This window comes from Drosophila hydei, unplaced genomic scaffold, assembly GCF_003285905.1.
Source record: "Drosophila hydei strain 15085-1641.00,03,60 unplaced genomic scaffold, DhydRS2 tig00000063-arrow-pilon, whole genome shotgun sequence".
Lineage (NCBI taxonomy): Eukaryota > Metazoa > Arthropoda > Insecta > Diptera > Drosophilidae > Drosophila > Drosophila hydei.
In genome coordinates, this window is record NW_022045657.1 from 6282126 (window position 1) to 6298098 (window position 15973).

Consider the following 15973-nt stretch of genomic DNA (forward strand, 5'->3'; position numbering starts at 1 on the left):
AAAATTGGCAATAAACAAGCTCACTCAACATACAAGCACTCAACTCTCGCCTACCCACAACCAAAACCCGTGCAATTCCCATATCAAGAAAATACCAAATAAATACAAAAGCAAAACATAAAATAAACAATAATAACATTTAAAACATAAGAACAAAGTAAAAGAAAAAAAGCAAAACCAAAACGCATCTTAAGCAAAACTAAAACCCGAAAAACAAATTCAAAAAACAAACAGTGCAGAATATAGAATTTTCAATCAACATTTGTTGCCAATAAAACTGTCATCATTGCCGCGTTAACAGAAACCACGGCGTCAGCAGCGATTGCAGCGCTCAGTATCAGCAGCAGCCCTCAAGCGTCGCTTGCAAACGCCAGCGCCAACGCCAGCCCCAGTCCCGCCGCACCGCCAACAGCCGCAGTCGCAGCAACAGCAGCAGCAACAGCAGCAACTCCGCCGCCGCCGTTAACGGTAAAAAGCGAAATCGTTGCATCCGATTCAACAGCCGAGCCCTCCCCTATACAAGATTTAATCATGGTAAGCGCCGCCCACATCCTAACAAGATAAACAAAAACCAAAACAAAACAAAAATGCACAAGAAAATGCACTTGAACAAAAAGCAAATGCAAATCAAAATTTGCCAATCGAAAAATATGAAAAAGAAAATATTTGACGAAAGTTGAGATATTTACCATTTACACTGAAAATTGAATCCAACGTTTCGTTTTTGTTAATACTCATATATACCTATAATTAAATAACAATACAATCGATTCGAATCGAGTTAACCAGTATATAATAATCCGCATAAAAAAGTTGTACAGTTTACTATGCAAAAAGAAACTATTCCTATTCTCTCTCTCTCTCTCTTTCTCTATCTATCTCTGCCTCATATTTTTAGTTATTATGTATACTTATTACCTAACTATAACTTAATCGTTCGGTTACGAGCTATGCGAGTCCCAAGAGTCTAATAACTAATGTCAATGGTTCTATATGTTCTCTTTTAAAGCTATCTCATCATTTACTATATATTTTTGTTTTCTTTTCTGTGGAGCTGTAAAGAATCTGCTTTATTATTCAGCACTGCGTTTGAAAACTTGCTTAGGAAATTTAAAGCTCTTTTTTCACGTTCTTGTACATACACTAACTCTGTATAAAAGTATTTTATGTTTAAATCTTAATACATTTGCAGAAAGTATTCTTAATTCTGGAATCTTTTGATTCTCTTCAAAATTTAACAAATTCTTAAGAAACCAAGTGGAAATTTTGAGCTAAAGAAAACAATTTTGAACTTCCATATTCCAAAATCTTGACTTTGAGCTATAAAAAGTTAACTTGTACCTTGCACCATGAAGATAGCTAAACCTTAACTTCAAGCGTATTAAATCTTTTTTTTACTTTCCCTTTAATTTTGCCTCTTGCCATTGACATTAAAGTGCGGCTTAAAAGCAAACATCTCTTTGAAGTTGATCAATGATTACTGTTGATGAAGATATGCAAAGGAAATAAAGTTCCATGGCCTGTCGACTATCTTTCCAGTTTCTCTGTTTCGTGCAGGTTGTGGAGCGCTCGTTAGCTCGTAATCTGAAACTTAAATACAATTTCTAGCCCGAGTTCTGTTCTTGAAACTAGCTTACACTTCTACTCCAAATTCTACTTCTAATTCTGTGCTGATGCTATGTCTGTCCTATGCTCTGTTTTAGCTTTTATTCTACTTGTTCTCTTTCAACCTCATTCTGTATCTATCTCTCTCATTCTCACTCTCTCTCTCTCTCTCTTTCTATCTCTTGCTTACTAATAAATTGTAGTTTTAACCAACTATTCTCTATACGAACTCTATGCTATAACTTTTAGTCACTGCCCTCACTTTAATCCCTGTTAATTTTGCCATATTTTACTGCTGCTGCTGTGCAATTCGCACACGAATTTACCTTTTAGCTGAATACATTACATCTAGTTTACCCAATAGGCGAGGCATGGCCAGTGCCATGGCAACTCCGGGGAGTTATGGAGTTGCTATTTTGAGTTGATATGTTAAGAACTTTCGGTTTATATGTTCCGTTTTTGGTTCGCCTATTGTGCGAGTATATGATATTGTGTTTACTTATCAGTTAAATGGATTATTATTTGCCAACATTTGCCAAATCAGCCAAAGTCAAAACCAAACTGAAACTTAAACTTCAAATAGTCCCAAACAAAATATTGAGAATAATCTGAATGCGCATAAATTCACACCACGCACAGCAAATGCAACTGTTGCAAGCACCACCGCCCACGCATCCACATCATTTGCACCTGCAGCATCCAGCCGCCGCCGCCGCCGCAGCAGCTGTTGCTGCGGGCGCATATCAGGCATATCCAACTGGCGCCACAACTGCCATGTTGCAGCAGAGCAACGTCGTCGCCGTCCAGCATCAACAACAGCAGCAACAACAGCAGCAGCAGCAACAACAACACGCAATGCTGATTCATCATCAGGCTGCTGCGGCTGCCGTTGCCGCGCAACACCAGCAGCAACAGCAACACCAGCAGCAGGTGCAGCACCAGCAGCAGGTGCAGCACCAACAGCAGCAACATCAGTTCCAACTGCAGCAGCAGCAACAACACCATCAGGCACAACAGCAACAGGCCGCCCAGCAGCAGTTCCACTATCAGCAGCAGGCCCAAGTTCAAGCTCATGCTATGCTACAGACGTACATGCAACTGCAGGTTAACAATGTGGCTGCGGCACCCGCCACGCCCACCAAATACGCCTCAGCTGGAATGCCGCCAGCTGGAGCACAGTATTTTGCCGCGCCGACGACACCGCTCACGATTATACCGGCATGTAGTGGAGCCGCTGTGGCTGCTGCCGCCATGTTTGCCACAGCCGCTACGCCCACCTCAGCGGCGACCACCCCGAGCAACAATGTAAATAATTCAGTTAATCTATGTGATGTAACTAGAACTACTACCAAATCTACCACCACTACTACTAAGCAGCCCGCCGCGGCTGCCGCTGGCGACGCTGGTCATCCCGCGTTCGGTGTCGGCGGTCGTCTGGTCTCGCTACTGGGACCGCCGCCGACAGCCGTCGCACATGCCGGCGTCGTTGGCAGCAGCAGTGGCAGTAGCGGCTGCAGCTCTGCATCTTCTGATTGTTCTATGCCATCGCCAACTTCACTACACTTATCTTCTCCTAAAAAGGTTTGTGTGTTCACTAAAAACGCTAACAACAAAAAAACATTGCATTTCAAAATTAATTTAACAAAAATAAGCTTTTCTCTTTTATTTTGTTCTCCACACTCATTACTCTTCTTCTTCTTCTTTTTTTCTCAAGTAGCTAGCAATTTTCTAAGTTCTCGTTAACACTGCGTGCCATTAACAACTTTCATCTCATTTTACCGTAGGTTTAGAACGATTAGTTATATTTTTAATAACTTGATCACTGATCACTTGATCCACTAATTGCGCTATTTAGCTAAACACACAGTACCAAATATATACCGCTCTCGCTCTCGCTCTCTTTCTCTATCTCTTTCACTTTCTCTCCCCCCACTCTCCCGATCTCGCTGTCGCTCTCACTCTCTACCGAGTAGCTTCCCCTCTTCATTTGATGTTGTTTGCGTGTTGTAATTATTGTTATAATATTTATTCAACTTTAGACTTGTAAATTGTAAATAGCTAGCTTAAGTTTCGCTAAATCATGTTAGTTTGTAAGAATCTCATTTTTTATTCACATAAAATGGAATATTATTTGGAATCTGTTCGGGTTCCCAGACAACTTTTTGACATATTCATGCCATATGCCTAGTTTCTTATGCGGCTAACCGACAAGAATCAGCAACCCTACAAACGTATCATTTGTACGAATATTTAATTTGCAAGTTAATTACTACAGAATATATATATATATATATATTGACATATATCTAATCCAAATGTCTTCGCTATACGATTTGTGTGCCATTTTTTTTTATATTTGACCATTTTTACTGTGTTTTATTAATGCTACTGGTGGACTTTGCACACGTACCATAGTATTTGTGGCATCGCCCATCGATGGGCGTGACATCGTGCGACTCAATTGTGTGTAATAAAATAATGTGCAACCGCTTGACCGTGCGACTGGCATACTGATGAGTACTCTTGGCAGTCTTTAGGGTCGTGAATATATTTATGGCACAGCCCTTTTGCTTCTTCCTCGGTTCATTTTTAACGCAACAGGACAAACAGAAGCGGAACTTAAGTGAGTGCCACAGGATTGGCAGATAATGGAGCTTGTGTGTGGGCTTCATGCTTAAAGTTCACGTTCAACATAGTTGTTTGGCTTTAAGAGTGCCGGACAAATGTGAACTAATGCTGAGGCCTTCGTGGCGACACGATGGAAGTCGGCAAATGCACTGCATTCAAAAAGTTTGGTGCCTCAATGTTGCCGCGTTGCAAGCTTTGTGTGCTCGCGCGCTTATTATTTTATCAGTCATAAATATCTCGCACATGCGAGCATTAACCGCAATTGTTTGGCGTGCACTTATGGCCTGACGTGGCAGCAGTTTTTCCCCAGTTGCAACACCCCCCGTCGGATGGTGGTGGCGCATGTCGCCCATATTGATTAGTTGGTCGTTGGCCGTTGGCAGTGTCGCTGCAAATTGTTGCAAGCTGCACATAAAAACTGCTCTCACATGCCACCTCAAGCCAATGAGCTCTCACCTCCCTTTGGCAATTGACTAACAGTTTTTAGTTGCTATTTTCTCCTGCGGCAACTCCAAAGTTGCCTAATGTGTATGTTCTGCATGTGTGTGTGCTCAACTGGACACATTTTTAACCATGTCCATTGGCATTCATTATCGATTTGTCGTCCGAGCCCACACACAGAGACAGAACATATCCTGACTGTCACAATTGCACGCGTCGTTTGTGCTTCAACTGCAGCTAAATGACTGTATTATAAGCCGCCCGCAGAGTAAACAAACAAACAATTGCATTGGCATTGGCGTCGACATTAAGTTATCTGTAATTGATTTTGTTTATCGCACAGCCGAACGAATCGCCCGACCATTCGATCCGCCGACTGTCGCCTGCCCCATTAAATCCATTAAACCTTTTTTGCGCTGCATTTATTTTGCACACGAACATTAAATGCTGTAAAATATTCGCGAGGAGCATAAAAAGTGTTATGAAAATATACATTTTCTGCTTGTTGTTATTATTATTACATAGCTTTCTACAGAAGGCACAACACGGTCATATTGCCATTAATTTGTAAATGTTGCATATGTTGTCATGCGGACGAAAAGCTAAAAACAATGCATTTTGTGTACCTTTTATTGTTTTATTTTAATTTGTTGTTTACAAACTTATTATTCATTTGACAAACATTCAAAGTCTGGCAATCGTTGGCGAAAAATTAGGTTTTCTCATATATATGTCTTTCAATTTGATGCTAAAAACGGAGAAAACTCGACTTTTTTCAAGTGTTTCGCACAAATAAAATCGCCGAAAAACTTGTCGCTTTTATTAAAAAATTAATATTTGTTGGCGAAAATATTCAAACAGATGACGTGCAAATGTCAGGTCATATATTTCAGAATATATATATATTTATAGAACCTCCGGCTGCTTATGAAATCTGTATTCTGTTTTAGGGCCTCGGGCCGCGAAAAAAGTTGGCAAAGCAAATAGAAATTGCGTTTAATGCACGCAATTTTAATTTAAGCTGAAATTGTACTTTGTGGTTCGAAAAAAAAAAACAAATAAGTCTTAGATACAAAATACATAAAAAAAATATATATATAAAAATGAAAATAATAATAAATATGTACCTACAAAGCAGCGAGTACAAAGTGTCAAAGCCATCGCCGGCTTTGAAGTGTAAGTGGGCAGTGGGCGTGGTTGGGGGCATGAACAGGGGCCCTGCGTTTGCTGTGTAGCCAGCCTGCACTTCTAATAAGCCCACGTCCAACTTAGAAATGCACAAATAAACTTTTTAAATTTAAAAATTCATCAAACTTTGAAACGCTCGCCAAGCAAACAGCCCGCGGAGGGGTCAGCAGCAGTCCCTTCATAGAAGTCAGCAAATACGCGTGTATAAAGTGCGTTCTCTCATAATACAACATAAAGAAAAAAATATTTATATATATATATAGTAAAAAAAATAAAATTACATTAATCCGTAATCGGAAAACTTGGCCAACACGAATACGGCGCAAAAGTTTTCCGCCCGCCTCGAAGAGAAATTTATAATAAGCGATTTACAAACAACAAAATAAAAACGAGTTTTCTAACTAAAATTTCAATTATTTTGGCAAGCAGCAATAAAATAATTTGAAATTTAAATGCACTAGACGCCTGGGCCCCCACCCATCAAATGGGGCAGACAATCTGTTGCCCAGTTCAAGCGACAGGGCGTGATTGTCAAGAAATGTTGAATGTAACGCACAAGTTGAGGGAGAAGCAGATGGTTGCGGGCACAGGGGCCACGCACATCAAATTGAGATGAGAAAATAAAATTCAATAAACTCTTGTTGGGCACGCAGAGAATCGTCCAGGACGAGTGTTGGCTTAAGCTGTTGTTGTTGCTGCCGTTGCTGCTGCTGCTGCTGCTGCTCTAACAGCGACAGGGACAAGGTTTTAAATATTGACAGCCAGCTCCACCTTACACTGGCGCCATTCCCTTTCCACCTAGCCCTAGCGCCAACAATGTTGTCGATTAAATAGATAAATCAACCCTAGGGACATGTACAGCCGAACATTTTTGCATTGATCAAAAGCTGTGCACCGCTGCCCTCCCCTCCCCCCCAGCTGAGTATCTGGTTAGGCATTGTTATGATTTCGACATCATGCATACATGCGGTAGGCATCACAAAACGAATGGGCCATATCGATTTTGGGCTATTGAAAATTATAGCACACTTTATGGGGCCCCGTCACACAATTAGAGTGTGTGTGTGTGTGGGTGTGCGTGTCAGCTTTCGTACAATTGCGCTAATCAGTCGTGGGACATGTGCTAAAGGAATGGCAGCAGAAAAGATGCTGAGGAAACACACACACACGCACACACATTAAATATTTCTTACGCTCTCTGTCTCTGACAAACAAATTAAAAAGTTATGACTTAAAACGTTAGGCTAAAATGAAATTGGCGCTCGCTTGGCCAACTCCCAAATGCCGCTGGACAAATTTAAATTGCTTTTGTTGCGCTTTTGAAGCTGTCTGCATTTGCTGCCGGTGCTGCTGCTGTTGATGATGATTTTCCTTTTTGTGCGCAAGTTTTCTTTGTTGTTTGCACAAATAGTTTTTTGTCGCCATTGCCATAAAAAATAGAAGATTTCCTTTTCAAAGGCAGCGTGAATAAAAATGTGTTAAAGAAGTTTTGGGCATGGGCGAAAGAAAAGCGCACGCCGTGGCGAGAATTAAGCTTTGCTCGGCTAAACGGCCGCAGCAAAGCGCATTAAAAAAGTTCTACATACTTTTTGGCTACGACAAAATTTTAATGCAACTCAAGTAAAGTTTGATTCAGTAAAAGCTTTAATGTGTTCTCCTGGTATATGAATACGAGTATCTGAATACGAATATAATTATGAATATGAATATGAATATTGAATATACACATGTGTGTGTGAGTGTGTGCGTGTGTGTGCGTGTGTGCGTGTGCTTTGCGGCGTAGTCGCTTGACTGGCAACCCATTAAAAGTTGACACGCTCTACAACCCTAAGCCAACTTATGGGGTTGCAACTTTGGCATTTACGAGCGCCAGCATTTGCCCTTTAGTGTACTGTATTACACTACGTACGTACGCGTGTGTGTGTGTGTGAGTAGAGTGGTGGTGTGAGGGTATACTAATCCAGCCGGGGTTGAGCTGTCGCGTTGACCAACTTTTTGGCGCACTATAAAGTAGAAGCGACAAACCAACTTATTAATATGCAATGCACACTTTGTTGCTATATTAATTGCAATATTAAATTTCCACTAATATACGCTTAGCACGGCCAGCCAGTCAGGCAGCCACTAAGTTATTCCAGACAGAGTCCACCCTTAGCACGCCGCGAAGTATGCTCTAAAAACTTGTGCAGAACTTTCAGTGGATGTGCGTCGAGTTGAGATACACCTCGAGCAAAGTAATTATTAGATCCTAGCCTTTGTACGTGTGTGTTTTAGGTTGTGTTAGTGTGTGTGTGGGTGGGTGGGTGGTGGGTGGGTATGCTTGACTTAATGTACAGTGTGGAGTCTCCCGCTGTATGCTGCATTCGCATGCAACGCGAGTCCGCTGTAAAGCGATACTAATGATGAGTTTTGCTGGCAGCAAATGAACTCAATTTACTGCGTTTTGCATTACAAGCGCTGAGAGACCGAATGGACAGAGCGACCAGAAGTAGTTGGTAGTTGACACCGACCTCACCTCAAATGCTGAATCCTTTTGACGTCTGCTACTGCACCTGACAGATGGCAGCTGGCAGCTGGAAATTGCATGTGCTGCATATTTAAGCCAAAAACTGACTGCAATCGTGTTCCAAAGAATAGCAAAGGTGAACCTCAATGCATGAGGCATTTTCATGCTCCAAATTGCGCGCAAGCTGCCGTAAACTATATGCGAAACCAAGCCAGACAGACACGAGGCTCTCTGGTAACAGACAAGCGTCAGAGATGAAGGGGAATGAGCTGAAGAGGCGCACATCATCAGAATGGGGCAAGAGTGCAGTTGCACTGCGCTTCAACGCGCGCCACTCGTAATGTTGGCTTAAGTTTGAAGTTAACAAAATTTTCACACACGCGCGCACACACGCGCCACAAATCTGAACACAGGGCGCAGCTGATTACATTAACTAAAGTTCAGCATATGCAAACACAAGGCCAGCACACAGAGGAAGCGACAGAGAGCGAGCGAGGGAGAGTAATGGAGAAAAAAGAAAAGTGTGTGGCAGGTTCTGCATCTGGTGCTGCGGTCGCTTGCGGCATGTTGCAGTGGTTGCCAAATTAATTTGTTGAAAATAAGTTGTCGAAAAGTTGGCAGCGCCAAGAGCCAATGCAAATGCTTTGCTTCTACATTTTGCCTTTTGCATATATGCATGCGCTGATTAATAAATACTTTGCTTTGCTTGTCAAAGCGGGAACCGGGGCAGAGAGAGTGGCAGAATCCTGTTTAAGTCTAATTAATGTGCGCCCACAATTTTGTGTGCATCATTTTTAGTGGCTGAATTATGCAGAAACTTGTGCTGCAATCTTTGAATTCTCTATGAGCACACATCAAATAATTTATATGTTTGCAGTCTTTGATTTGACTTTTGGCCATAAACACATGTTTATGTCATCGTATTTGTGGTAAGCCCCATAACGAGACAGCTGCCACAGTTACGCTCGGCTTGTCAGCCAGCCAGTCAGTTAGTCAGTAAGTCAGTCAGTTAGTTAATCAAGAGTGTATGTCAGTTAGTTTATCTAGGAGCAACGACTTCATTAGTTGTGAGCTTAGGCTGCTTGTCTGCTGCCGCATCTTCAACGGCTGCTGGCCAAAACTGAGGCAATGGCCAAAGCTGTCGACAATTGTCACCTTTGTCAACATCAAATTTTCCGCTAGTTTTATGTGCATAAATGCAAAATGCAGAGTGACAGCTGGACAGACGGACAGATGGTCAGACTTTTGATGAGTTGCGCAATTTCGAGTGAATAAAAACCAAAATGAATAAATTTTGCACTAAAATGCCGAAGATCTTATGCTCTTATGATCTTATGTATGTATTAGAAGGAAACTATTTATATTTTAAGTTGCAAGTGTGATTATCTATATACGAATATAAATATATATTTAAATATATATTTGAATGATCAAATTAAGAAAAATATCTCAAGTCTCAACAAATGTCATTAGTCACAATACCCTTTGCTAGGGTATATAAAAGCCAACGGCTGTGAAAAAATTGCTATTGCAGCAACCCCATTGTCAGTTCTGTTGTCGTCTTTAGCTCTCGTTGCTCCTTGCTTGCTTTTAAGCAATTCTCCTTTCCACACACAATCACACACACACACAGGCACACTTAAACGGGTTTGATTGTGTGTGTAAATGCTGCAAATGTGCCGGCGCCAATTTTTTATGCTCATAAATGCAGCAAAGGCAACACCAGCAGCAACAACAACAAGACCCTTCCCTCCCCTGCATCGCAGTCTCATTGTGTTTGCATGGGGCCCTCGTCGCCTCGCAGCAGCTCTTCTTGGCATATTTTTGTGCTGTTTCATCATTTTCATCAGCAGACATTGCTCATACGCCACGTTCGTCAACAAAGGCGGCATCAGTTCGCTTTTTTTCTTACTTTTATTTGCCTGCATTTCTTCTTGGTTTATTTTTCAGCTTTGCCCAGCTTCTTGGCCGTATCTGTTTGTTGGCACACTCAAAACGTTAACAGTATTTTCAGCATTTTCGAGACAGTTTGTCATAATTTCATAGAATGAACTCTGCGGGCTGCCTTATATTCTTTCACTCCATATTGCTCTTTGTTTGCCTGCCGGTTGGCTTTAAAATACTTGATTGTGTGACGTTTTATTGTGGCAACATGACAAATCGTCAAGTGTCAGAGGAGGTTTCTTTATTTAATTTGAACGTCTCGTCCTGGTGCCTTTGTCTGGCGCTCAAAGTGTGGCTTCTTTAATGGGTTAAATGGCTGCCAGTTGAGTTGAGCTGAAAAGTTAGTTTGGCCTAAGTTGGCTTTTATCTGCTCGCACATAAATTCCGTTTGGCATTTTGCCTACTTCAAGGATTCAAGGTGCCGCTTTTCCGAATGCTCAATTACAATATTTTAGCTCTATGCAAATTTATGAGCATTTTCATTTCGATCAATTTACTTTGGGCTCCATATTTTGTGCGTATGTGTGCGGCTGTATGTGACTGACCGAATGTCTGTTTTATTTATGGCTTTTACGAGATGACCCAACGTAAAAAAGAAAAAAATTTATTCATTGAAGTTTTTACAGTCAACTACACCTTTTCAATGTGGATAAAGATGAGCACGCTTACGTCCGTTTGCCATCATATTCTCGCTCTCCCTCTCTCTTCCTTTTTTCTATTTCTTTACGCCTACTTCGTCTCTGTCTAACTCTTACGCTGCTGTAATCATTCATACTTCATCAAGTTGACCGACTATGGCTTGGTTGGGCTTAGCTCTTCTGCCGCTTCTTTGGCCTGCGGTACGGCAGGGCCCGTTGGCTTCATTGCTATGCAAACTGCTCCCAATGGCTACGTTTAATGGTCAAGTGTGTAAAATTGCATAGCAAATCGTAGTCCGGTTCTAGCGATGGATGTGGCCATGTCCTTAGATAAACATCCTTGCCTAGGACCCAAGAACAGCTCGCTTTTTGCCGTTGTTGCCTCTCTTACATATTGATGTGATTTACCACTTATGTCTTTGGGGCGTCCAACAGTTTACTGTGCAAATTGTTTGGAATTCAGTTTTGAATTAAGCATCCCTCATCCATGTCCATGTGAGTGTGAGTGTCTCCGTCGGTTATGATACATATGGCAAATGCGAAGCTCGTTAAGACAGTAAGAGTCTAAGCCGTTCCATAGTCGCTTAGCTAACGTATTTCGCTTTTGCTCTTGACATGTGGCCCAGTCACCATTCAAAATATATATTCGAGGCCGCCAGCATCGATTTGAAGAATTTCGAATATATCCTAACTCCCCTTTTCATCAAGCTAGCAATTGTCCTTCGTTGCGGGAGCTGTCCTGTTCCTTCATAGCTGAGTTGTTATAGTTGATTTCATTATAATTTCGATTTGCATAAGCAACAACTTGGTAGCTCACCCCCACACCCTATGGCTGCTGCCCAGTTACGTCAAATTGAACCGCCTGGGACTTCCCTGACATCGTCAGGAGCGACAGAAGAAGCGGCGGCTCATGAAGAGGAAGGCATTCAACTGCTCGTCAAGTTACGACAGTATATCAATTTTGGGTTCTAGCTGCCGCTAACCGTCCTCTCCGCTCCTGGCCAACCGAACGCACTCGACCCACCTATTCCATTGCTAAGGAGCTGCTCACATTTCATTAGCTTGTCAACATTTGTGTAGCTTGGGCCATGTCTTTGACACTTCGGCCTGCGGCGCTGCTCTATGTGGGTAGCGGATTGGATGGTGGTGGGGATGGGACAGCAAATTGAAGTTGCCATAGATTCTACATTGTTGTTACTGTTGTTGCCTTAAATAGTTAAACTGCTTAGCGAGGACCTCGCAAGCCGCTGCGTATGTATCTTGCGATTCCGATCCAAGCTCAAAAGCAGACTAGGGTCATATGCTGATTTTAGCCATGGACTTGTCAGACTGGTCGCTCCCTTTGGTTGCTATGCAAATCAATTTGCCGAGCGCGTTGCCGATGTGGCTATTTGTCTACTTTGTGTGGTTCAAGTTGCTGTGGATGTAGGTGTAGCTGTAGCAGTTGCTGTGGCTGCTGCTGCTGCTACTGCTTTGTGTTGTCTCATTTTGCTGTGCGAAATGTTACTTGGCAGGTTCATTAGTATCATCAACAGCAGAAGCAGTAACAAGAACAGCAACAACAACAACAACAACAACCGCTTTGTTTAGTTAACTTTATTGAGTGTTTGAACTTTGATATCCAATTTTCTTAACTTAATCTGGCAGTGTGGCTGTCCGCCCGGCTGTCTATTAGCCAGGCTCTCGACTACATTTAATTTGCTTTAATTGCCATAATTTGGCCAACGCTTTTGTTGTCGTTATTGTTGTTGTTGGGCTGCTCTGCTCTGGTTTTTCCCATGCAAATTTAATTGACGCACACTTTTAAAGCTTATAAATTACTTGGCTTGCGTTAGCAGCCAGGTAGGTAACAAGGTGCACAAAGAACAAATCCTTTGAACAAAGCAAACGCATGAATAGAAATCATAAATTTAGCTAGCAGCCATAAAAAAGGATATCAACCCTCAAACTCAAACTCACACACACAATGTAAATTCCCTTTTCTATGAATGTGTGTGTGTGTGTGCGTATATATGCTATCGATATGCCAAAATCTATACAAAGTGCTATACAAAGGCAAAGACTTCCAGACAAGCAAGCAGGTGGTCCCGCCTACCCCATCTGCTTCTGGCTAGAAAAAAAAAAAAAATACACGAAAAATCGCAGCACGTAGAGCGCCATGAAATATGCTCAGATTGCTTGGTATTTTCCCTACACGTGTGTGTGGTGAGAGTGTGTATTTGTGCTGCCATTTTATTTATTTTGTTGCCTTTTGCTTCATTGTCAGGCGGAGCAAATTTTATTAGGCACTCGCCTTAAAGCATGCAACAGTTTTTGGCAACAAGCAGACAACAGCCAATTAGGCATAGGCAGAGGCAGCAACTGGTTCCAACTCCTGTTGCGCTGTTGTTGGCGGCGTGCCAGCAAAGCCTTATTGTAGTTTAATAGGCGACGACGACGGCTGCGTTGCCTAGTGCCAGGGAAAAGGGCAGATAAAGACGCCGGCATTAGGTTGAGGCATATTTGTAACTGCTCGACTTTTCACGCATTGCTTTCAAACCACTTAACGCAAATGATGTTGATATAGCGAAGGGCAACTTTTTTGTTAGGCAGCTTTTGTTTTTTTTTTATTTACCTTTTTCCTTATTTCCTTTTTTTTTTGCAAAACTTTGTGCATAAACACACACTTGCCATAACGTGGCACGCTCCACATTTGCGCTTGCTGAAGCTTGTTGTTGTTCTTGCGCTACTTTCGCTTTTCCTAAGAGTAGGCAACAACAACAACAATAATGCTAGCAAACTGCGAAGTCGTTGAGCGCTAAAAGCAACGCAAAATGTAACAGAAAAAAACGGAAAATTTTCTACAACTTTTGCCGCTGTGTGCGTGTGTTGTTAGAACAAGTTAATGTAAAAAAAATTTATGCTTTGAAAAACATTTGGAAAGCCAAAAATTGTAAAGAAAATAAAAACAAGAAACAAAAACAACAAGCAGAAGACGCTCAGCTCGCGTAGACAAACTGAAAGCCGAACGCCGAACGCCATGAAAATTGTTGTGGTCGCTGTTCTTGTTAAACAAAATACAGGAAAGCGCATAAATAAAATCAAACAAAAAACCGAACCAACTCTCGTTCACATCATCAATGTCAGAAAGGTAGCGGAGTGGGATGCTAAAGATGGTGGGGTGGGCCGGCGGGTGGCTCGTTGTCGAGCTATGAGAACCCGCACATTATCGTCATCGTCATGGATCAGCCGCAATGCTGTAATTTTGTTATAGGCAATGGCACGTGTGTGTGTGTGTGTTAGTGTGGGTGCACAACCTGCTCTGTCGTTTGGCAAGATAAATGTCTATTTAAATTGTCCCTGTTTCGCTATGTGCCTTGGCCGAGCTCTCGGGGTCGTGCCGTGCCGTTTCATGGCAGGGCTTTGTGTCTAGCGGCATGCCGCCTGCTGCCACTTCACGAGCTCCTCTAGTTAAATCTTTATTGTTATCATAATTTGCTTTTATCCATGCTCTGGGCTTGTCACAGACTACCCCGGCAACCTCGGCCTAACCTACTTACAAGTCTATATATACATATATATAATTCTATATACATATCTATGTATATATTTTTATCGTAATTGTTTTCGTGCATCTTGTGTTGTTTTTTTTTTGCTTTGGCTCCCAATTTCGTTTGTCAAAAGCGGAAAGCGAAACGAAAGCGAAAGTGAAGAGCGACAAAGTGGTGCGTAAATAGCATCAGGATCTCCGTTTCACTCCGCTTGCTTAGCATCTGTGCTTTGCTTGCTTAGCAAATCAATAAAAGTAGATAATTGAGATTTCTTTAACAAGATTTTGGGTGTCATGATATTAAAATTATAAGTAGGCGGCAGGCAACGACATAAATTACTCATAATTTGATTGCAAGTGAGACCTTGAAAATGATACGCCTCAGGCTGTAGACTCGCGAGAAGCAATGGCTGTTAACGGTTTGCGAAATAGGCTCATTATGCGCAAAGAAAATGTCAAAATTGTTGAAATTTAATATTGTCGAAAAACAGAAAACAATTTATATAATTACACATCTTCTACAAAACAAAAAAAAAATAGAAAAGAACTCATCATTTAATTATAATGCTCATTAAAAGTAAGATATTTTTATAGAAATATTATTTATTTAATTTGTTGACTTTTTATCGTAAGCGAAAATACAATTTACATTTTATTAATTGTAAACTTCAATATTTGCATTTGATATTGTGTGCCCTTTAATCTCCTATTTATATATACAAATATATATATATATATATATTTATATATATATTTATTTTTATAAATATATATAAATATTGGGATTTGATGTCCAGTTGTACACTTGTTTTTTAGACTTAAGCGCAGCATCATATTTGCGATAATAATTAATAAATTTCTCTCATTTCAGGTAAGGATCGATGAACAATTTCTATATAAATTTAATCATTGGGTAAGCCGCAATGCAAACATATCAAGTGTAAACATAGTCTGTAAAAACAGTTGCTAGCCATACGAGAATGCGACCCTGCCTGCCCCTAGACTGCGTAGCAACTGTTGTGGGGCAGATCGTGTGTTGCATAATTGAATTTTAAATAAACTCCCTCAAATAATACACACACGCACACATGAACACGGCTCTTACAGACACACCCGCAGAGACATACATGTAGTAAGACCCTTTGGCCAAAGTGTCTGCTTTTTAACTGTAAATAAATTTCATCGAATTTTCTTGTGTTGCTTGTGCCTTTGAAGACGTTGATATCGTTGCGAGGCAACGTTTTGCTCTGTGCTCAGCCGCATCCGGCGCCATAAAGTATGCAATTTTATTTTAGTGCACCCGGCCGGCACTTACCTGCCCGGACTGGCCCGGCTTGAGCTGAGTTGGTCTTTCGCCTCTTGCCTCCTGCCATCTCACTGCTGTGCCACTTTTATTTGTTGCTTTAATGTTATAAAATATTTAAGTTTACATTTCTTACACACGCTTCGCAACTCGATCCCACCTCCTGTTTATGGCTGCGGCACAAGATTTGC

The 15973-nt window shown here is 41.4% G+C and overlaps 1 protein-coding gene across 12 annotated transcripts in view; it reads left to right on the top strand.

The window, feature by feature from the left end:
• LOC111601522 (polypyrimidine tract-binding protein 1) overlaps positions 1-15973 on the top strand; it is a 157707-nt gene that overhangs the window by 73388 nt on the left and 68346 nt on the right. Inside the window, exon 1 of one of the 12 annotated variants that reach the window (XM_023318138.2) lies at positions 189-534. The exons of the other annotated variants lie outside the window; for them this stretch is intronic. Within the exon in view, the coding sequence (XP_023173906.2) occupies positions 532-534 (3 nt within the window). The 5' untranslated portion in view covers positions 189-531. Of the gene's footprint in view, positions 1-188; positions 535-15973 lie in introns of those variants that run through there. 12 annotated transcript variants of the gene reach the window in all.